Source organism: Larimichthys crocea, chromosome I (genome assembly GCF_000972845.2).
Source record: "Larimichthys crocea isolate SSNF chromosome I, L_crocea_2.0, whole genome shotgun sequence".
Classification (NCBI taxonomy): Eukaryota; Metazoa; Chordata; class Actinopteri; family Sciaenidae; genus Larimichthys; species Larimichthys crocea.
In genome coordinates this window covers 29,739,815-29,763,749 of record NC_040011.1, presented here as the reverse complement: position 1 = coordinate 29,763,749, position 23,935 = coordinate 29,739,815, and the positions used below count along the sequence as shown (strand labels likewise).

At 41.8% G+C, this 23,935-nt stretch overlaps 2 protein-coding genes and 1 long non-coding RNA gene across 4 annotated transcripts; 2 read left to right on the top strand and 1 right to left on the bottom strand.

Annotated features, from left to right (window-relative positions):
* Positions 1–80: 80 nt before the first annotated feature.
* On the top strand, positions 81–10,226 carry LOC104935949 (zinc finger CCHC domain-containing protein 7). Its single transcript, XM_027285716.1, has 8 exons — positions 81–936; positions 2,318–2,358; positions 2,609–2,719; positions 3,200–3,370; positions 3,619–3,654; positions 4,684–4,788; positions 5,061–5,178; positions 9,307–10,226. Exons 1-8 carry the CDS (start codon positions 570–572, stop codon positions 9,804–9,806), a joined length of 1,449 nt encoding a protein of 482 aa, XP_027141517.1. The 5' UTR covers positions 81–569; the 3' UTR covers positions 9,807–10,226.
* Positions 5,184–9,299, bottom strand: LOC113747147 (uncharacterized). The gene is made up of 2 exons (XR_003463379.1): positions 8,628–9,299; positions 5,184–8,455 (listed from the first exon to the last, which is right to left on the bottom strand). It is a non-coding gene; the product is annotated as an uncharacterized LOC113747147 (long non-coding RNA).
* Positions 10,227–11,013: 787 nt separating the features above from the next.
* LOC104935948 (RING finger protein 44) lies at positions 11,014–23,243 on the top strand. 2 transcript variants are annotated; one of them, XM_027283719.1, is made up of 12 exons: positions 11,014–12,365; positions 16,455–16,507; positions 16,695–16,876; positions 17,912–18,359; positions 19,048–19,185; positions 19,271–19,459; positions 20,206–20,367; positions 20,482–20,585; positions 21,226–21,307; positions 21,409–21,530; positions 22,018–22,117; positions 22,858–23,243. In XM_027283719.1, exons 1-12 carry the CDS (start codon positions 12,074–12,076, stop codon positions 22,918–22,920), a joined length of 1,935 nt encoding a protein of 644 aa, XP_027139520.1. In that variant the 5' UTR covers positions 11,014–12,073; the 3' UTR covers positions 22,921–23,243. The 2 variants fall into 2 exon arrangements, with proteins under 2 accessions (XP_027139520.1, XP_019120974.1); XM_019265429.2 differs by having other exon boundaries at positions 11,021–11,172.
* Positions 23,244–23,935: the final 692 nt, after the last annotated feature.

The window sequence follows — 23,935 nt, the reverse complement described above, 5'->3', positions numbered from 1 at the left end:
TTTTCTGTTATTAAATAATCATTCAGCATTACTTTGGGACTGCATGTAGTGATAGAAACGGACACTTGGACCGTTTCGTTTCGCCGGTGTCGTGCCCGAGCTTTTGTTGTTGCTGGGATCATTTTTGGTTGTCCAACATTTTAGCTCCCGGAAACGCCGGGTAAGTTCTGCTTTGTGTATGTAAACAAGGCTGAAGGTAAAGACACGTCCAGGTGTTTGGAGGGAATGATGCAGTGTGTTGTGTGAAGTTTAGAGCAAACATGAGGTGACGTGTAACGTGTCTTTGTAGACTTTTCATCTCACGTGGTCACTTTCGTTCATTTAGCCTCGAGCTAGTGCAGAGCTAACGTTAGCTTAGCACAAGTTAGCCCGATGTTCACCCACGTGTTCATGTTTTCCAAGTGTTTACATAGCTACCTCGTGCTAACACGATCTAGAAAAAAAGTCCCTCATGAAGGAGTTTTCTTTCTACCCGCTGCCAGTTAAAGTTAGTTAAAGTTGTGCTAGCTTTTATTAATCGTCAGCCGTCGTCAGGTGGCGCTGTTCAGCTGCTGAGTTCAGGTTGTACTATGGACTGTGCTAAAGAAAGGCAAGATGCTGAGGATGGGGTAGGCCGAGAAGAAGACCTGTTCTTTATTGAGGACTCCGGTGCTTCAGAAGATGAAGTGGAGATCATGTTCAGTCATCAGAAACAAGCTGCGCGGCTCAGCCGGGAGAGCTCTCCTCCGCTCCTCCTGTTCAACATCACCTCCGGACGGCCGCTGCGAGACACAGACCGGAGCCCTGCTTCCAGTGTGGACCTAGAGGAGGAGGAGGAGGAGGAGGAGGATATTGAGGAGTGGATGATCCTGGGAGGAGAGGAGGAGTTGGGAGACTCAAACATTCAGCTCAACCTGAGCTACTGGAGCAGCTCTGAGGATGACTCTGGAGATGAAGGTGAGACTGTTCCTGACACTGTGCTGCTGTTTGTTGTCCTGTTCAAGTAGTCCTACTGATGCAAGGACTTTTTTTTTATTTTTATTGTGGTTAAATTTGCATTGTGGGATTCTGGAAGGATTACTTGAAGAAAAAACACAAGGGAAATTTCCAAGAGTATCCAGCTACATGTGCTGAAGGATGAGTAAGACAAGAATCAAACAGTCACATTATACAGTTACATAATATTTAGGCCTCAGAATGTGTGTGTGTGTTTAATTGAATTAATTGAATATGATTTACTAGTAAATTTGATTTAAAATAAGATGCTTGAGTCAATGTGCAAACTTTATTTGCTTGTTATTATGTGATTGGACCAGGATGACGTGTTGCGCAATCAATCAAGTAAGTAAGTGAGTGAATGACCGTTACAGCTGAGAAACAGTGGCACAGTGCGACACCAAGGAGAAAACGGTAAATAAGGCAGAGCCCAGAAGTTCAAGGTGTATCACCACTTGCTTTTATTTAACAGCATTTACATACAACAATGGAAGCAGTTAATGTTGAATCTTTTCTTCACTTAAGATCAGTTAATTGTACATAAAGGAATGATTTTAATAATGCTGATTTTAATTAAATAGTGAGAGCAGAGCTTTGTATTGTGCCCTAGTTTCCTGACATTGTCTTATTGTTCCTGTAAAACAATGAACACAAATTATTTCCACTTAATCTTATAGATACATAGACCTTCAGTTGAAGTTAGGTTTTAATTACATTCTCTGGACTCTTCAGCACAACCATTGTGTATCAATGAGCAATAATATCTCATAGACAGAATAATACACTGAGATAATTATTTTGTGTCTGAAAAATAAAGACGTGCTCAGATGGATAGATAAATACATTTCATACAGAACACTAAGCAGACGCAGAGAGTTACAGAGATTTCTGTAAAACAATACGAGTGTGATTTATTCTTAATTGTTCACAAGGACAATTTTGCTCAGTATGCTCTGGTGTTTTTCAGAAATACTCTGCTTCACATTAATGATAATACTAATATTCACAGCATGTAGCTGCACCGCACAACCGCTCCATCTTCATGCCAGCCAGCTGCTTCACCGGAGCAGAGAGTTTTTAAGTTTTTCTTACCTCAGTGATGTCTTTCGTGGGAAGGTCAAGTGCTTTTAGTCAATTTTCTAAGCCCTTAGACAGCTATAGCTTTCAAGAAACAGAATACTCAAGAAAGGACTAGGCTAAAAACTCCTGGACCATCCTTTATTTTCAACTGTGTGTTGCATTTCAAGCGGTGTCATATTTCTGGCTGAGAACCACACGATTATGGCTTCAATGGTGGGATACATTTATGTAAAACTTAATGTTGTCCTTCTCTCCATTATAGATCAGAACATAAATACCTGGGCTGTATCATTAAAAGACAAGGTAACTTTTTTATGTCTATTAATTTTCAGGAATCCTGTAGTAGAGCTTGCTTAAATATGTGTTGAGGAGTAGTTATTGTTTTTCTTTTTATTATTTATTGAAATAAATTAAATTTTATGAACTAAGAAGATTGTGGCAAAGGAAGTAAAGAAGTTTTTTTTAAGTTTTTTTTGCGTTTGCTGTGGTCAAATATTCCAGCATGTACTCAGTATTATAAACTTACATCACGTTTGTCTCTCATTTGATCCAGTATGGTGCTGATCCGTCTCTACCTGTCCGCTATTTTGCGCCTGGTGGTTCTCTGATCTGTAATATCTGCAACAGGACAGGACACCTTGCCAGAAGTTGCTACTACCACAAGGTAAAGGAGCACACTCATCAACTCCTTTTCTTACACAAAATCTTCTTTTATTCTCATTTTAAGTATGTTTAAAGCAGATGTCATGGCCTGTAGAAGGATTAGCCATTGCAGGAGTTTGATACGGCCGCTGATTAATAACCCTGCAGATATTTGGTTTATTAAAATCTCTTTCCGAGCGTGTCCTGGTGTCCCATTTGTCTAAGTTACTTACCAAAAAATCTCTTCATATTATGCTTTAAACTATCAATTATGGAAAAATGCTAAAATATACATCTTCTTCTCTATGCTCTGTGAAAAATGCCCCTTATATGTTCAGCTGCCTAAACATTAAACATTTTTTTGTGCTTTTGGGAAGAAATTGCTGTCAAGTAGATCTTTATTGCAGACTCACCAGGAATGTCAGTGTTGATGTAGTTATGATGTAATATTATCCATCCTAACTCGCTTTTAAAAAAACATTTGTTGTCTCTTTGTCGGTAGAAATGTCCCACATGTGTCCTTTGTGGGATCCAGGGCCATATCCAGAGGGACTGTCCGTCTCGCCCCTGCCCCATCTGTGGCCTTCCTTCACACGGCTTCAGGCCATGTGAAAGACCCCCGCTGTGGAACCAGCACTGCCAGCGCTGCGGTGTGGCAGGGCACCTCTCTGATGTGAGTTTGTCTGGCCTCTGTGAGTGTTTGTGTTGGGAGAGGGTGTTGTTTTATTGAAGGATACTTTAAAAGCATTTGTCAGTTGTGTGTTGACATGTTCTGTAGCCCCAGGCATGTGTGGGACTCTTTTATAAAGCGTTGTTTGATCTCTGCAAACAGATCGTCATCTTCAGCGCAGTTACACAATGAATCCTTTTGGTTTGCTTAAAAGAGTAATTTTCTCTTTTTGTTTCCTGGGTTTTCCTCAGACCTGCCCTGATACATGGAGACAATACCATCTGACAGTAAGTTCAAGTTTTGACTTAACTGCACCTCTTATTATATCACCTAATTTACAAAGCAAGAAGGCTGATGGCATGGTCACACAGAAAGTAAAGCAAAATTTCTGTGCGACAAGTTTACAAGCAAAGCTGCAGGGCATGGCTGCTGCTCGTAGGCAGCTGTTGGGTGTCTGAGAGCTCTGGAGGAGAGACCAGCCTCTGGAGGAACAAACACCCGTAGTCACACTGTATTTTGATCTGATACAGACGTGTTTACCAGCAGGAAGAGAGCTCAGAGATTTCTTTTTTGACTTTTGGGATTAAAAAGTGGGTTTGTCTTCACGCTCAACTTCTTAATCTGTCTACAGTAGCGAGCAACAGAGGTGCCACCCGCACTTGTTGGCCATCTGTGGGCACCCAGAGCTCTATGGTACTACTTCATATTTATAGAAAGACCGGACAAAAAAGGAGGTTACTTGTAGAAAAGTAAGCCAAGAAGTTGGACTACTTGGTAAGCTCTGAAAATATCTGTCTTTTATTTGAGTGCAGCTATCAGTTAATAGTTTATGAACCCAGCTACCATATAAATCTGATTAATCCAAACTCAATTCAGAAAACAAGCATTTTAAAAATTGTTTGCTTGCTGTCTTGCAGACAAAACATGAATTTAGATGTTTTACAGATCACCGTAATGATGTAGTTATCTCAACATTCTTTTAATTTTGTTTATTGCAATCAAATCACAGCAAAATCCGATTATAGCAAACTAGATTAAGGGCTTAATTACTTGTGCGACTATGCACAAATGATACCACGAGTAAAAATGAGCAAATAATACGAGACAAAAATTTTGCTTTGCTTTCTGTGTGAACACTCTATTATGCTCAAAATTAGAGAAAAGAAATGATCCGAACAGGAACGAGGTGTCAGGGGACCTTCATAAAACATAATAGCCTTGTGAAATTAAAAGTTTGAATGCATGGGTGTGTATTGATACTTAAAAGAAATCAACCAATGTCTTTTTTTTTTCACATTTAAAAATGTTTTTTCCAGATCCAGTTAGATGTTCCACTCCGACCACGTACAGTCCACACCCTAAATCGTCAGAAATGCACTGCTCACTGTTACAACTGCTCTGTGATGGGTCATTATGGTTATGTAAGAGTTATTTTTCTCTTTAATCTCTCTCTGCCTTTCCCTTTTCCTCTGTGTACCTCTGTACAACATACTCTCCCTCTCTCTTTCTGTAGCCGCTTATGAGTTGGACTTAAATCTATCTTTTTGATCCTCTTGCTCCCCCACTCTCTTTCTTCTCTCCCTCAATCACTTTGTTTTTTGTATCAGCACCGTACTCCACTATTCTGCACCCATCCTTCACTTTTTCCCTTATTGTCAGCCTACATGTGTCTTTGTCTCTCTGTTGGTATCAGGAGTGCACTAAGAGGAGGATGATCAGTGGGACTTCTCCTTCGCTGCCATATGTTTGCCACTATGACACCATGGAGGACATCCTCCAAGGCCGTACCAGGACGCAGAAAAGAGCTGAAGGTGAGTTTTTTCTTTGAAAAACAAAGGGGAATGTAAATCCCAGTGTTACTCCAGTTGATGCACACATCCTTTGTGTCTTTTAAATTTAGCAGTGCTTAACCTTTGCCATGTTAAATTCTTCTACCACTGATGTTAATAGAGTAGCTAATATAAGCTCATCCAACATAGAGACCCACAGAAGGGAAAGCTTGGGGGAACACCAAACCATCTCCTCTGCTTGTTGATTTTTTTTCTGTCAATACTCTCCCAGTTGTCTTGGGAAATTTTCACACTGTTAACAGCCACAGCAGCCTTGGTAAAAGTCCATATTGGTACACCCAAGTCTTGAATTTCATCAGAGATTGTTGATTACTTTCAGTCAGGGTAACCTTGCTGGTGACTTTGCACTTTCTAGCCATCAAACACCTCAACTTCCTTGAATGTCTTTGCCAGTTGAGCAGTGTAGCTTGATAACCTGCTTGAATAAAGTCATGTGGAATTAATCCATGGGGCATTTGTCAAGTCTAACAAGATAACAGTTAAATCCTGTTGCCTGTTTTCTGCCCCATGAATAAGCTGGCTGATAAACATTGGAAAACCTGTAAGGCCTTTAAGCTTGCACAGTTGCCGAAGAAGCTCTGTATAAGGTATACTGCTGGGGACTGAACTGCTAGATGATCTTACTCTGCTAACAATGTTGTTTATCTCCCGTCATGTTGGCTGCTTTTCAGTGAGTTTAAAAGACATTTCTGGTTTGTGAATTGTTGTCCAGTCCATGCTCCTCACAGGGTTTGTTTTCTCCAAGAATTACAATCTCCTTTTTGCTGGTCTGCCTCATCTGTGTTGACCAAGAAGGGTCTTGGAGAATCTGTATGGTCCTTGGCAACAAACTGTGGTATCGTCTTCTCTTTTTCTGATCTTCCACTCTTTTGATTTTGCACGTTTTATGCAGGCAGCATAAAATGATGCAGAGTTCCTTTTATATTTATTCCAGATCGCTTTTCAAATGTTGGATTCTCTTGCTCTCTTCTCTTTGGTTGCTATGCTGTTTGATGCTGTCGCCTCAACTCCTCTGCTGCCAAACTGTTTGTTGGATAGTGTACATGAATTCAATTCATCATACAAACATTGACTTTCCTGTGAACTGGCCCCGCTAGCCACCAAACCTAGATGTCATCAGAAGAGTGCTTTTGTTGCATCTGCAACCACACCACACATGGTGATGTCACAGGGTCCTGGAGTACACCTGTACATCACTGTGGCAAGGTGAAAAGTTAAAACACCGGAGGTCAGCAAAAACAAGATTTTCAGAGGAGTTTAAGCTTTTTTTGTGCCAAGCAAACAAAACAAATCTCTAAAGATAAGCCTTGTTGCCTTGTTGTAGCTCTGTCTCTTCTCATTGTAGATGTAGGACGCAGAGCTGAACAGTCATTGTCTTTGCTCGTGCGTGGAGCACATTGCATGCAATTTGTGGCAGTGCTGGAAACGGATGTGATTATTTCTCCAATATTTGGAAATAACCAACACAATGTTACTGATGCGACACAACAGATACCGACAAGAACAAAGCCAGCATTGGCTGATCCTAAAGCTTGGCTGCTAAATTAGTACATTACTCTTTGAGGTCATGTTCTTGGTCACTTGGACACACCTACACTGGCCACTTTATTATGTACAACTAACTAAAACTAAGGTGTATCTAATGTAGTAATCCAAATCCAAACTTCATGAAGGTTATAATAATAAAGTTGAAACTGTTTTTGATATGTGATATCCAGAGTACACCCTGGACAAGTCGCCAGATCGTCATCACAGGGCCAACACGTAGAGACAAACAAACATTTACACCAACAGAGGAATTTAGAGTCTCCAATGAACCTCCACGTCTTTGGCCTGTGTGAGGAAGCTGGAATAAATGGAGAGAACCCACGCAGACACAGATAAAGAGAAGTGTTTCTGTTATTTATTGATATGTGTTGAAATTATAGAACACATGCCAGTATAACACAACGAAAAATGATCATACAATTGAATCAGCAGTTCTTTGATGGTGTGTTCACGGAGAAAGCCTTGCATTACTACACGATTGTTTGTGTTTTTTGTGATTAAATATTCGTCCTTAATCTGGCTTCCAGTGTGAGTCCAAAATAAAGACATTTTGATAGGTTTTTTTTTTTTGGCAATAAACTGATTAAAAGGATGTTAAAATAACTACATCATGACGCAGATCTATGAAAAGGTCTGCATTCATGCTTTGTCAGGTCTGTCTGGAGTTTTCATTCTGTTTTTCCCGGATTAATGAGTTACGTTTTCCTGGAGGGGAAAAAAAATCATCTGTTTTTCAGAATTAACAAGTCGGCTCCAGCAGGCTCTCCATGCACAGTTACTGGCTCTCAGCCCTCCTGAGCCTAACCCAAATCCCATAACCAGCCTCCAGCATGTTCCAGTGGACCCAGGCAGAAATCTCAGCCATTTAAACCTGACCCAAAGCCCCTAACACTGGCTCTCCAACCCCAAGAAAGCCTCCAGCAAGATCCAGCGGGAGCTCTCTGCCCCTTAGCCTTCACACCCGGGTACTCCTCTGGAGAGCCTGAGGGAGGCGGTCGTTGCGGCTGTGCCCTGTTCTGGAGTCTCCAGTTTCTTTTCATTTCTTGGAAAAACAGAGCAGCTTTTCCCCCCTAATACACATCTATATATATATATGCAAGACAGTTCGGATTGATTAGGGCTATATGCTGGCATGGTTTATAGTAAAGTATAGCAATGGTTGGAATCATATAAAAGACATATTTTCAGACAGAATAGTCCAACTCTCGTTTGTTGTCTGGTCTCAGTTTAAATATGAAGTCGTATCATTGAGCTCTGGGTGCCTTTTACTCTGGAGGACAGCACCTGCATGGTTTGCTGCTGTAAACAAGTTGAGACAGGAAAGTGAAGATGAATCCACTTTTTAATCTCAACCATTTATAACAAACTGCTCTCCTCCTATTGGTAGATGGCTTGAGATCAGAGCACAAACCAATGTGATTCCAGGTGTTTATTCCTCCAGAAATTCTAGCCCTGGGCTTGGCTCTGTCCTTCAGAGCTCCCCAGTGCTCAGTCTGCTGTTTCTCTGTGAGCTGTACTTCTGTCCTTCCACTCCGACCAGTCCTCTCCAGACAACACTGCAAAGCCCTACGATGAATTTTAAATTGCGTGTATTCCTGTCGCGTTGCTTTACATTTAATTACAGACTTTGTATGTCATTGCATTGGTTGAAAATTTGCTTTGCTTCCTGTGAGAACAGCCCAGTTCTTGTCTGCAACAAAAACAGCACATGCATAAACTTAAAAACAAATTGATTTACAACAAATCAAATCCAAACAAGTCAACAAATAAATGGTAAGAATCTGTGAATTCAGTGGTTCAGGGTCCGGATGAGTCAACATGTTCTGCATGAATGTTGTGCTGTAAAAGGAAAAGGTATATACTGTAGGTGAGAATGTCTGTCCCAGGGCCGTCTGCTGCTCTGGCTTATATGCATGAAACACACCGGACCAGGTGTGTCCCGTGCTGCTGATGAATTGGTCTGCAGCCCTGTAGACAAGAGTGAACCAAGCAGAGGTGCCATCACATGCCATAAAACAGATAGCACCAAATCATAACAGAAGTTATCTCATGACACTTTGAATGTTGACCAGGTCTGTGCTTATAATATTGTTTACCAAGACCCAACATTTCCCACCATGAGCAAGCACATGGCGACAGAGGCAAAGAAAAATGTATGCATTAGGTTTAGCTAATAAACTGGCAACTTATCTAATTCCATTATTCACTTCTGATAAAGAGAACAGTAGCCCGCTGCAGCTGAAAACAGGGTTGATAAGAGCAGTGAGAGAGGATCTAAACTGTAAAATTACAGGCTGTAAAACCAACACAATAAACCGAGAGAGGCACTAAAATGTTACGTAGAGTTTGTGAGAATTGCTTGATAGTTCTCTGTGGGTTTGTCTCTGTGAGCACTTTCAGACATATATATAATCTGACCTATTGTATATATCAAATTTGTGCAGCTGTAAATAAATAACAGCTGCTTTTAACTTATTGTTCAACTTTACAGGCTCATTCTCATTATCAAGTGAATTTTCTTTATTGATGCTGTATTTTCAGAGCTCGTAGGGGCCGGAGCCCTGCCTCTCTCAGACCAGCAGCACTCTGAACCAACAGTGGAGAGCGGTGAGGAGAATCAGCCAGCTCAGGGGAGGAGCAGGACAAAGCAGGACACATGTAGCCGGGCTGGCAGGAGGAAGACATGGCCAGAGAGGCGCAAAGAGAGGCGGGAGGTGAAGAGACTGAGGAGAGAGGCTCAAGCCAGGCGAGAAGGAGGACTACTGGGGAGATCCCGGGGGAACTTTGATGATGAAGTTTGCCCTGCAGACCCCTTCAGGTTCCCACTTGATGGTCACAGGCAGCCCACACCGCCTCCACAAAGGAAGAGGAAGAGGGATGAGGAAGGAGGCAGACAAGGGAGCAGGAAGAGCAGAGAGGCAGAGAGGTGGAAGAAAAGAGGAGGGGTAAAACATGGCGATTTATATCCCCATGGTGATATAGACAAAGATAGTGAAAACCTTCTTTCTCCAAAACAAAGAGTGCGCCACCGGAGAAGATAAAAGTGTGATTGTTATTTGTATGATGTAAGAAATATAACTGGATAACAAAAAATTATGTATCTGACTTTGATTCATTTATTTATTGTCTATAGAAGATAGAAGCATACACAGTTGAAGGATGCTCATCTTCAGTGTACTTGTATGAACATACTTTTGTACTTTAAGTGCATCTACTACTGTCATACTGGCTGTGCCAAGTTTTAACCATACAGTATTTTAGAATATGCTTTTAAACATTATGCCTGCTTTCTGCCTAGTATATAAGTGTTGTAGGGGATGGTTTGATAAATATGCTAGTTTTACAGTAACATTTCATTTTCATTGTAATACTTGAAATCAGGTCAAAGGCACAATGTTAACCTTTTGTAAAGAGTGCTATTTATATTGTAAAGACAACAATAAACATCCATTTGCAGGTAATCTTGTGTATATGGTCATTTATTTTGAAGACGCCTGATATGTGAAAACATAAAAATGTGGGACTATATTTATATCACTTTTCTACTGGCCACACATAAAGACTTTGCTCTCAATGCACGTACAGATATAAACAGTTAGAAAGGAGCTACACAGGTAAACATAAAACAAATATATACAGATAAAAAGTATATAAATAATTCCTTTTTTTGTATATGAATATATATATGAACAACAGTTAGAGTTGTAGACAGTGGATGCTGAAATATATATGGTTTATACAGCAGGTTGTATCATGTACATGAGGTAAATATTTCGGTATGCACGGCATGAATGGATTGCATGTGAGTAATAATGATCTTTACATATTAAAAGAACAAAAACTACATGTCAAGAGTGAGAATAATCTTTTATAATATACAGGGATTGTTCCTGAGACTGGTTTGAACTGTTAACATATAGATATATATTGGAGATCGCTTTGAGCATCCGCATATGTGGAGCTGGTCTACCTGTTTGAAGCCAGCAGCTTTCAACGCGTTGTCTTATAGTATTTCTGATATGAAGCTGCTGAATTATTAATGAACTGAGCAGCTGCCCGAGGTTTGCCAGACTGAAGCAATCAACCCTGATAACGAGCTGCTGATTGGAAACGACCTTAACGGTCTTTAATTAAACTAATCTCGATTTTTTTTTTTTAAATCAGTGTCTCAGAGGTTGTGGCCCTTTTGCTGTTTGTGTGATTTTATTCGGACACACTTGTCGGACTCGGGCGTGTGATGAGCTCCGTGTGGATCTGTGATCGTGTGTGTGTGCCTGGGCAGAGATGTGAGCCTCCCATTGATTGATCTCTCACTACACTCCCCGCTGACCGGAGAAAACACTCGACAGCGACTGCGAGAGGGGGTTTAAATTGGACAAATACCGTCCAGCTCGTTTGACGGATAAGGTAGCTATCGGTTTCCTCGCACGGCCTCATCTATAATCCGCTGTTTGAACCAGCAGCCTGGCCCTTAATGTGTCTCGGCGTTAGCTAGCCTGTAATGTCGGCACTGTTGGACTTGTTTTCTGGTCTCCGCTTCCTGTTAGCCTCTGGGCTAGCTGGAAAATCCACATTACGCTAATGAACGAGCGGGCTTAGTTAGCCGACACAGAGGGGTGTAACTTCACTGCTCGGAGTCTGCGTTACCACGGTGCAATTCAGTCTCGATTTATCCACCAAACCTTGGCTGGTAACTTTGTTTCACGGCGAGCTGTCTGCTCCTTTTTTCTTTTTTTAGTTTGCTAACCGCTCGACAGCTAGCCACCTTTGAAGGGTTTAAGTATTTAAGTTAACAAGCTTGTGCAGGCAGAGACACACGGAGAGAGAGATATAACTTAAGTTGTTGTCGGCGATGAGATTGCTCGTATTAATACACGAATATGTGTGAATGAAGATACTTTATTTGACTGTGGGAAAGCCTGACTGCTCCACTGTGACAAGACAATAGAGACTTGCTCAGCGGTTGTTGTGGCAACGACGAGAAAAAAACTGATAACTTAGAGGAAATAGTTTTTTTTTTGTTTCTTTTTCTAGTGCATGCTTTTTATTTTAAGGCACTCGTCCGTGTGAGAGTGTGTCTGTGATGCAGACGGATGAGGTTTGAGCTCGCTGCTGTCAGGTGCCTCCTCTCGTTATACCGACACAGCAGCTGTAGATGCCTCAGAAAACGCTCGCAGCAGCCGGTCAGCACAGGTAACTAGGTGGATAGAGAGAGGCGGTCTGAAGAGGGAGGTTTCTGGATACCTTCATCACGTCCATCCACCAGCACCAGCACCACCACCATCACACCGCCTCCTCCTCTTCAGTCATGGACCCCCCGAGGACTCGGTCGCGGTCTCGGTCCGGCTTCTATCATTTCGGCATGAACGGCAACGTCGGGAGCAACGGCGGTGGCAACGCGGTTGGCAACGGGAGTATGATGATGAACGCCAGCGGGGGAGGAGGGGTGAGCTACCCGCAGCAGAGCAACCCAGGCTGGGCGACGCACCACGGTGGTCGTAGCTACCCGGAGAGTCAGCAGCAGCACGCCCAGGGGAGCTACCTGTCCGCGGGGGCGCAGCGCCACTCGTCGCACGGAGCTCACAGACACCCCGGGGCTGGTAAGCAGGCTTCAGTAAACAGGGCCTGCAGCCCAGCTAGATGCATCATTACACACACACACACACACACACACACACACACACACCACCTGAGGGGTCTAAGGCAGACCACTAGCAGCTTAACAGGCTTTGAGACATTTAACTAAAAGGCTTGGTGCTTTCACTGCCAGCTGTTGCTTGAAAGGCCAGCTTATATGTCATGTAGAGCTGGCTCTGCTTCTTGAGGGTTTTGAAATAACGTTTACTCAGGTAAATGGGGCAAACCAGGTCCCTGAACTTTGTCTTTAAATGTCACTGACTGGCTTTGTAGTCATAGTGCAAAATATACCGGTATGAATTTTACAGGTGTGGTGGTGCTGAAGGCCCCCGGGTTGTGTTACTCCTGGTGGATGTAGTGAAGGCATGAGGAAAGTAAAGCTACCAAGCAATCAGTTAGATTCATTAACTTCATATTGAGATATAGCAAGTTAGTGATGACAGATCACTGAATAAGACTGGTTGTTAAAGGATTCAAACTGTAATATTGATGGCTAGAGAGTCATTCATTTACATCGGATCAGAGACAGATACATTTGCTGAGTGGTTTAGACTCTTCAGGCTTTATAAAAAATATGTATGAGTGGAGAATGATTTTAAAAAAGAGCAGCATGGAGCCTTGAAACAAACTTCAGAACAGTTTGAAATGGATTCTCTGACTTGATGGTGATTTTTATCTTCTTGTTTTAGATTGCTCACTGCTGTGAGGCAGGCTTCCTCATTGCTCGCCAGCAGCCCCTTTTCATCCATACTCCGTAATGTGATTCGACTTACATCGTAGCGTGTGCACAGCTCTATATCGCCCCAAATTAGTCAGACAGATCTTCCATCTGGTGGTTAAGACGAGAGTAAAGATTGATATGCTGTTGTGGTTTCAAACTATCTGAAACAGAGGAATGAACTTGTGTTGGTGTCCTCACTTTGTTAAGTTACAATTATTTGTGTTGCCCAGTACCAGTTGGCTTTTTGTTGCCCACAACAGCAACAGCACAGACTCCGTATGAACACAACAAAAACTCCCCAAAAGAGCAAGAAACAAATGAAACTGAACGGCCAGAGAGAAAATTCAAGTGAGATTGCTCCTCGCCTCCTTTCATCGCTCTCAGCATTGACACCAGTCTGTTTAGTGTTCAGCAGGTTTCCATTGGCGACTGTCATAAAAATCAGGATTACACTGCTATTTAGATGTTTTAACTTATGCGATGTTTGTTCCTATTTATTACATGTCTTGAGGGCACTTCCCTTTATTGCTGTTATACTGAGACTGGCAGGGTAAGGTAAAGTTCAGGTAAATGTATAAATAGAGGGATTTCAGAATAAAATGAGGCCCAGGGACAGGCCAGAGTGACATCTATATTGGGGACATACTGGCTACTCATTAGGGGATATGTTGAAGAAAACTGTTTAGATGCTTTATATGCAAATTGTCTGTTAACAATTTACAGGGGTTGAGACAGCCAATCTTTAGGAAAATGTACAAGAACCAACTGTCAGAGCTCCTCAGGGAGCCTTTTTCTCTGTAACCCCTTTAGTGTGTCGCACTGTGAAACGCTCCTCTTGTACAAGAACAATAAATTCAACTTAAACTTTGATGCTTTGAATCCGATCCTCCTTATTTAAGGGTTTTTCTTTAAAATTCCCATAACAGCGACCATTGGAAAGTGACTGTAATACCTTCTGTAACACCAGATTGGATTCCCTTGAAGGCAAAAAAAAAAAGTGCAGTAAATGAATGAAAGCAGGCTTTTAATGGGCCTCCTCTGTCGTAATAGCAGCACTGTTGCCAGATACCCAAAATAACCCCTTACAGAGGGGACACACAAAAACACATGAGACTACAGAGTGGTTTGTGTGAATGACTTACACAGTGGATCTCCCAGCTGTGAGATCTGCCTCCTCTTTGGCAGCTGCGCATGCCTCTTCAGAGATGACTAGGGTCTATGTGTATGTCTAAGTGCGTTACAGATTTCCTGTTTGTCTCTGCTTGTTTGTTTTTACACACATCACTGCATTACACCCCTTGGCACCACTTCATGCAGAATGTGGCAGGGTTGGATTTGGGGGTGTCTAAAAATGTGTCCCATATCTGTTTTTTTTTTCTCCTCCCATTTCTCTCCCCCAGTGTCAAGCATGTTACAGTGTAGCTTTAACAGTGAGCGTTGCATCCGACAGCCTGCCAACATTGCAACTTAATAGCAACCCGCTTTTACAGATCCTCATTAATACTTTTATCGCCTGAGATCTCTGTAGATCATGTGGGTAAAATAGATAGTTTCTGTATTTTTGATGTGTCTTGTATAAATAATGGTTCAATTCTTTGCTCCTGTTCATCGGTGGAGATACAAATTGCTACTTGATGACAGCTGATTCTCTTAAGTTCACTATCCTGCCTGCCTGCCTGCCTCACTTGATTGTCTGTCGTGAAAGAAATGGTGTCAGTCTTCCCCCAGCAGTCATGCTTGGAGGAAACAGGGTTGTGTCTAATCGCCAACACCCCGTCCAGTCTGGCTCCCCATCCCCTCTCCTATGGCCCCCGGGGTGAATCGGCGTTAACAGACCTAGTTCTCGTCAAAACACATGGACGGCCGAGGCCCTATAAGCTCTAAAAGAAAAAGGGATGGTAGACGAAGAAAGATGTAAGCCAGCGTTGTTGGCCTCTACTGTTGGCTAGTCAGTCAACCAACCGTCCCACTGTTCACTGCAGAGACTAGCAGGGCGTCTTTGAGCTGTCACTATCGGCGGACTTCACATGGCTTCAGAGTGGTGTTGCAAAGACAATAAAGGGGTGGGGGTTGCTTTCAGATCTGTTTTTTTTTTCTGAAAAGACAGAAGGGGGTGTTTGGAAGAGAGAGGCAGAAACAGAAAGATATGAGGGGAGGAGAACCCCCTCCTCTCCTCTCTCTCTTTCTTTTTGGTGATTAAAGGGTTTTGGGGGACTGCTTAGAGGAAACTCTTGTCAGCTGAGTTCAAGGACATCCTTCTTAAGCTGCTGAAGTGTCTTATGTGCAATGCTGCATCCAGATTGCACATATGGACGGTGAGATAAACAGCTGGGAGAGCATTGTGTTCCTCTGAGATTATGTTTGTTTGTATTACCGCTTTATTCAGTGATGTCATTTTTAGTATTTCTGCCTTTTTTTTGATGTACTAATTTCATTCATATCATCGGGGAGTCTTTCTTTGTGATGGTCTATTGATCTTAGTTAGATCTTGATCTCTTTGAGAGAGATTTTTATCACTTGGTCACCGCAAACAGAGCAAAGAAACAGAAAAGAAATCCAGTTACTGAGCTGTTGTTGCAGAGTTAATAATGGTCACTGCCTTGCTCAGGACACTTCACCATAACAGATGCTTGCCATCACACAGACTAGAAGCCAGGCTTTCTGCTAATGCTTAGTTTCCATAGGGACTATTCTACAGTGTTGCTCCGGTTTGTAGGATAGTTCCCGTGCTGCAGCTGACGATTATTTTCATTTGAAGGAGCTAGAAGGATGACGACAGTAACGACTGGACACACAAGTCATTCTCCACATTTAAACAAAGTTACACGTGCAAAGCAACCAAGATGCTCTGATGTGTCGTAGACGTTTGATAAGTGGACGTCTGTGAGTCTGTTTCTGTGCGTCTGGACGAGCGATTCATGGCACATCAGAGGGAATGATTGTGAGTCCAGTGTGACATCTTCCAGAGATGGCTTCTCTCTCGTCTGCTTGTTTTTTAAAGTAGACTGCTAGAAGACTGTAACTCTGTGAAGCAAGTTTTTGGATGCACTCTTTTTTTTTTTTACTTATCACTGTTGGATTTTTGTAGTTTTAAGTCTGTTCAAACAACACACCATGTCTCATCAAGATAATGATTTTTTTTGGCATCCGGTGGATCTTGGAAAGGGAAATAAAATCAAAGGCAACCAGCTGCCTGTGTGTTGTTGGTGTTGTCGTATTTGTGTTGGCTTAGTGAGCATATGTCCATGTATCTTGTGATGTTGATGTTTTTCTCAGCCCTATCTTATCTGATTATGCTTTTTTTTTTTTCTTCCTCCTCTGTGGCCTGCAGGAGGAGTGCTACATTTCCATCCAGATAATGTGTGCAGTGAGGATCGGGACAAAGTAAGTATGAAACATGACCACTGCCTGTTGCCTCTGCTTTGCTCCTGGTTTGAATAGGATTTGTATACCATTGTTTTCTTATTCATTCTCCTCTTTTGTTTGTCCTCCTTTTTTTTTTTGTTTGTCTCTCTCTCTCTCTGACTAACCACCCCCCTGGTTTCCCCTCCTCCTTTACCTCTGTGTGCAGATGGAGGACAGCCCGAGCCCGAAAAGGCAGCGTCTTTCCCAGCAGTCTATGTTGGATTTAAACTCTGCCCCTCCCTCTACTCCTTCCTCTCCCATTCGGCCCTGGGAACTGCCTCCCAGTCGCAGACCACACCCCCACTACATGCCAGAGAGATGCCATACGCCTCTTCGCAACAGACGGAGGTAAATGTGTTTTAAAGAGTGTGCCACAAATAAACGAATAAATAAATAAATAAATGATCTGGTGATCATTCAGCCTGTAAAATGACAAATTACATTTTGCCCTTTTTATAGTACAGATGATTAACTGATTAAGAAATAATTAAGATGAATTAATAAGCAAAACAATCATTAGCTACTGCCCTGCACTGATTATGTCTTGATTCATGATCTTAAACCAGAACACAAAAACAAAATGCTTGAATATATTAAAACATCAATACAATAACAGTGTAGTGATTCAGTCCACTGCTGAGTAGGTGTGTGTGTGTGTGTGTGTGTGTGTGTCGAGGCCGCCTTTAATAGGCCTATTGATGAATTTCAGTACTTGAATTTAAGTGAAATGTCAAAAGTCTCAATAACTTCAGCCTGTATTCATAATCCTGTCTGTGGTGAAAGCATACTCGGCTTTGACTCCAGAGACTGATTATTTTCTCGCTCTCTGTAGCCTTGCTAGAGCAGACACATGGTTAACTTGGTGAAAGATTTAGTCTGCATTTCTGTCAGTGTTGACTATTAAAATTTTACTCAAGCTTTCATCGTCAAACTTTAAGGGAAATTCCAGTCATTTTTACACGCTGAAGTCGGTTTACAGGTCTTTGAAAGCAGTGCAGCACATGTGGAAAAACGTTGTATAAAGCCTTTTGTGGTTCCAGAGGGGAGCCACGTGATTGCCTCAAGTGATGTCATTTGAGTCGGCGTCAGCTGAACGCCTAAAGTTTGAAAATAATCTGGGCATGTGGAGCCAGATCGTTTCTGCTTGAGGCTACATTAATTGCTACTAGCAGAAGAGTGAAAGACTGTGTGGAGGAAGAAAGTACGATATCTCTGGTTCTGCTGCATCGATTTTTAATCATTTTTGTTTTGAACTGTCCATCATGCAGTGATAAATTGGTGGAGTAACTTATAGCTTACAGTAGATGACAGCCACTAGTATTGTATTTATAATGATGCATCTTTGCCTCACCGTGAGTCTTTGCCTCTTGTTCTCCACCTCAGCCCTCCAATGAGACGCCAGCGTGGCCGGAGAGACCGTCTGACCCGTCACCACCACCATGCCCACAACAATCACCACCACTACAACGGCAACAACAACAACAACCACCACCACCACCATCACCACCCAAACGGCCACCATCATCACCACCACCACCTGCACTCCCACCACGGCCCGTCGCCAGGCCACCAGGACGAGAACTACCGTCACCCGGCTCCCCCACAGGGCTACCCGCCCTACAGCCAGCAACCTCCTCGGGGGCTGGGGCCTGGGCCTGAAGAGCGCCCAGGTCACCACCCCCCGAACCCATCTCCGAGACCTCTCCATCAGTCACCGAACTTATCTCCCAGGCTGCTGCACCCTGCGGCACATCCGCAGCACCCGCACCCACATCCACACCCCCACCCATCTCAGCAACAGAGCAGTGTGGTGCTGGACCTCCATGAGCAGGTAACTTTGTAAGATGATATGGTCTCATTGGTTTGGTGTATTGAGGAATAAAAAACATATAGTTGAGAAAACGACTGAAATAGTTCCTGTAAACCTCGAAGACGTGACTGAAAGTGTGAATCTCAAGGCCGTCTTGTTTTTGTGCATTCTTGTCGACACACAAAAACGCTTTTAGACACTTCCTCTCAAAACAAAGCAATGTGAAAATTAAGCCCGGCTAATCAAGGATTCATCACGCTACATTACCTTATTTGCAGTTGAAGATGTCGACTAGAGAGAGTATGACGAATGTGAGCTTATTGTGATGTTACTGTGGTCTGTTTGATCTTGAAAGACAAGAACTACATTTCCTGTAATTGTTTCATCACCACAAAGGTGATTTATGTGTTTAATGCGGCGCTGTCTGTTGGTCTATCTTGTGCGAGTGTTTTTAAATTGGCTGCTAAGAAGTTTATTGGCAAACTATTAGAAACTTTCCACTTGGTAATTGTGATATGTGATATTTTCCATCATGTCCACTATTTAACAAATTATTTATGGTTATCACTAATTGTGCGTGTTACAGTATGTATAACTAACTCTGTAAATGAAGTGAGAAAATATAACATAACTGACAGGACTAATTTCAGCTGTAACTGTGTCTGCGTGTCTAAAGTTGCGGGATTGTCCATTTTATCTCCACATTTAGGGTTCGGTTCCAGTATCGTATCCTGTGTCTCCCCCGGGAGCACCAGGCCTGCCGCCTCGCTCTGCCCCTCAACAGATCCCAGCATGCTCGGTAGTCTTCAGTGGACAGCACTATCCTGTCTGCAGTGTCCCTCCTCCTGTGAGTGTGTTCATGTCCACATAGTACAGTCACAAATTTACTCTGACGAGTTTTCATTATTGTTTTCTTTTTGTGTCCCTGCTAGGTCATTCAGACTTGTTCTGTGCAGCACTTACCCATGCCCTACCCATTCCCATCATTGCTGTCCAGTGACCAGGCCTTCCTGCTTCCCCCTCCTCACCTCCCCCATCCCCCAACACACCTTTCCCACCATCCACCTCACCTGCCCCAGCCTGGACAGTTTGGACCCTATCCGACGCAGCAAGCCCGATCGGTGAGCAGGAATTCACGTTATGCTTGTTTCTTTTGTGGATCTAGTATTTGATGCAGCTCTCAAGAATATTATAGAATATGTTATTTAAGTTAAATAGACAAGACTTGATCGATGATATCTAACTTCCTGTGCATTCCTACAAAATTTCTACCTAAAAGCAAGTTTTCACTTGGGGAACCAATGTGACAGTCAGCATCTTTCAGGGGAGGTTAAAATGTTCCACCTGCTATATATATAAAATGCAGCAGTAAATGCGTTTTACAATATTAAACCGGAGATTATGCATATTTTATACTTTTGAGTTGATGCAATTTGTGCTGTTCTCCTTTTTAGTGTTTGCAAACACACTGAAACAGTGCAGTGTTTAGTTATAAATCTGAGCATGAACCGAAATACAGTGTTTTTAAGACGTTTGCCTGCACAGAAAGCATAAAAAGTTACAGTAAAGCGAGGAAACTACGCCAGAAAGTAGGAAAAAATATCTGTAGATATGGTTTCTCTGCAAGAATGTCAATATTATGCATTGCTAATGTATGTGCCAAAGTTACAGGTGACAGACGCACACATTGAATACAAATCAATGCCAGAAGTTGTTTAATTTTAAATGACATGTCTTCATAGAAAATATAATCAAGTGTAAAAGTCAGATTGATGTATGCAAACGACTGTTATATATTTCTATCCAGTATATTAAAACGTTTCTATAATGTGTCAAAGCACATCATTTTTCCTCTCCACCCTCTCAGCCGTTACAGAGGATAGAGAATGACGTGGAGCTGCTCGGAGAACATTTGTCTTTGGGTGCTGGGCTCCACTATCCTCCTGCCACCCACCCTGCCCTCACACCACACTCCACACAGCTTCACTTCCTCTCCCATGACCCGCTGCCACAAGAGTTCTTTGGAGTGGTGAGCAATAACAATAATTTAATAAAGTGTTGTGTTTTTTTTTTTTAACCTTTTGAAGGAAAAATAAAAATCATTGTGAATGATGTAACATATGTATTTTCAATTGTTCCCTAGTCCTATCCAAACTTTATTCCTCGGCGTCTCCCGGGGCGACGGTACCGCTCGCAACAGCCACTGCCACCTTCGCCTTATCACCCCAGCCTCCTGCCTTACTTCCTGTAAGTATCATTACATTGACTTACTAAAAATTGCAATGAGTTGGATGATGATTCAATTCGATTCAAGAGTCATTGTCCAAAGGCAACGAAATTATGTGTGGAGCACAACACAGAGCAGTAGTTACATTTACCAAAAAAAGTGCCAGTAATCTTAGGTGACTAATATTATTTTAGAAAGAAAAAAGAAAATATATTTTCTTTTAAATATTTTATATCATTTTTTTTTTTCCTAAACTGAGGATAAAATTCAGTTTCATCACTTTTATTTCATTGAGACTCTCAGTAACGGTTTACAGAGAGATGGAAAGATGAGGACTTTTTGAGAAAGACCTTCTAATTTAGACACTAGTTGAATCTGCAAAACAAAGATACACTTGAGAAAGCATTTGTTAAATAAGTTATGTCTACAAAAGAATAGTTACATAAATAGGAAAACATAGAAATCATTCAAATAAAATCAGTTTTAAATAATGGTGAGTACACAGACAAATATAAGACAAGGTTTTAATATTTTAAATATTAATATGAAAAAAAAATACTATTTGGCTTAAATATGCAGAGCGTCTTATTGTGTAAAGTTTTTAGGGAAGTTCTCTACAGCTGCACAGCTCAGTTGCTTTCTTTTCTTCTTTCTTTGTAGTTCAATGCTGCCAGTCCAGCCCACCGGTCCTGCGATCAGTCTAGAGCTGGATGTAGATGATGGAGAAGTGGAAAATTATGAGGTTTGTCTTTAGCTCCTTCCTTTTTTCTTCTATTGTTTGTATGTTTTCTTGATACAGACTGTGATTTATCTGTTGTTGCTGATGTTTTTTGTTTCCCACAGGCCCTCCTGAACCTCGCTGAGCGTCTGGGAGAGGCCAAACTCCGAGGTCTGACTAAGGGAGACATCGAACAGCTTCCTTCCTATCGGTTTAATCCAAATAACCATCAGTCTGAACAAACACTGTGAGTGCTGCTCTTTTGCAACCACCAGGTCATCTCGTGCCTCTCAGTATCACCGAAACTATGAATCTGTGTGGATTTACTGTTTTTTTTGACATAGGCTGTGTGTTTGTGCAGTTATTTGGCATATTAATGGTAGTGCAGGCTACAAAAATATTCAGAACAACTTGGGGAAAAAATCAAATCTCATTTCTGTCTGTTGGGGTTGTCTTAATTGTCTAATTCTTGGTACGTACATTGCTGAAAGCAGCTTGAGGTTTACCTTCAGATATAGAGATACAGAGATATATTTCTTGTGAATACAGGAAGACATTTTCAGTAAATATAGCCAAGGTTCTTACCTTTTTTACCCAAATGCTGTAATCAAAACCAAATATACAAGACACCTAAATCTACCTGGATGCCCACTTGGTTGTATAAAAAGCGTATTAAACAACAGGTCTCCTGTGCTGGCATAATTGACATGCTAATACCTGATGTTTTGTTGCAGGTGTGTGGTGTGTATGAGCGATTTTGAGTCCCGCCAACTGCTGCGAGTCCTGCCCTGCAGCCACGAGTTCCACGGGAAGTGTGTCGACAAGTGGCTGAGGGTAAACACCCATTCAATGGAGCCTACTGACTCACACTGCGTGTATTTAATGCGCATATTCAACCTCCCAGTCTGAGGCGTACCACATCTTGTTTGGTAGTCTATTGATTCAAATCCCTGAGCTAAAGTGTCACATAATAGCGTGCTGATGACTGAAGCAAGTGACCTGCCGATGCTGCATTTAGAGATTTAATCAGCAGCTTGCCAAGAGAAAAACATGTTTTCTTTTTAAAGACACAAATACACTCCCAGCCCACATTAAATAAGTGACAGACACCTTTTTAAATATAGACGTGAGAATCTCACTCTTCTGTTAGATCTTCAGATCAGTTTAGATAACAGACACAAAATGTTCCTGAATTCAGCACAAAAGGTTTTATAAAAACTGCAAACAACACTTAAACAGGACAGGAACATCAGAAGAAGCTCTATACATATATCGAAACATAACGTCTGACTGTAGATGCTTAAAAGACACCGTGTTCTTGTGTTAATCATAACAGTCTTACGGTTTAGAGACAGAAGACCCAAAGCCTCAGTGTGAATTGTGTTCTAGACATTATGGATCAATACAAAAGCAATAAAGAAAATGTCATAATCTGAAAGTTCATTGAAACAATCTTTTATGGGGTGAGTTTAGTTCAAATGTGTAGTTTTCGACATTTTGTTTGATTTGAAGATATGAGCAGCTTCTAAAAAAAACACAAAAAAAAACGTTTTATTTCCTCTCTGTGTCTTCAGGCCAACAGGACGTGTCCTATTTGTCGGGCCGACGCCTCAGAGGTCCAGAGAGACTCAGAGTGACCACATGAGGGAGCCAGACACTCCTGATCTGTGTGTCGAACTCGTTCAGCACTACCTGCTCCTGATATAAGTGATTCACATGTACGTGCTCACACACGCACAGACGCACCACTTCCTTGTCTTTTTTTTTTGTGCAGCACTTCCTGCTCATATGTTATCCTTTCAGTCTTCATCACCTCCCCTCTACACTTGATCTGGTTTTCATCAGACTCCCTCGTTCTCAGTTGTTGTACTTCCTTTCGTTTCCCTTCTATCAGTGTTTCCTGTTCACATGAATGCAGGCCTTCTCAGCTGTTAGTGAATTAAACCCTGCCTGACCACTATTCTGCTGTGGTGTGTGTGTGTGTGTGTGTACACATACATGTGCAAGTGTTGTTGGTCAGCCCTGTAATGCCGGGCTGTGGTACAAGATGTGTGTTTTCTGTGTGTGTGTGTGTGTGTGTGTGTGTGTGAGTGTGTGAGAGGGATTTTTAGACGTCCTGGAGCATGCCTGAGTGTCTGTTGTGTATCAGACAGTTAACAAGTTTTTGCTCTGAGTGACTGACTTTATTTCCTGTTTGTACGTTTATGCACTGTCTGTCTGTATGCATACTGTGTGTGTATGTATGTTATAGACTTAAAAATCCTAGTTTTCTCTAGTTTGACACTAAGGGTCCATGTTGCCACTATACTTCTTGGTTGCCTGTTTGATCAGTTTGGTTCAGTAGATTATTATTATTATTATTATTATTATTATTATTATTCATCCATTATAAGTGATTGTTTTCCTGCCTGGCAGTTACCTCATCATTCCGGTTTTGGTTCATCACAAGCGCTTCACGGCACTACTTTTGAAATAAAGCACATTATATATTTTTCTTTTTTCTTTCTTAGTAAAAAAATAAGTTTGTCTGTGACTTTGCAGTTGCACATGTGTTACATATATACATATATCTATATATACTGTATAAATCTATGAATATCTGTATACCAAATAAAAGGCTTGATATGAACTTTTTAAACTTTGCATTTTGTA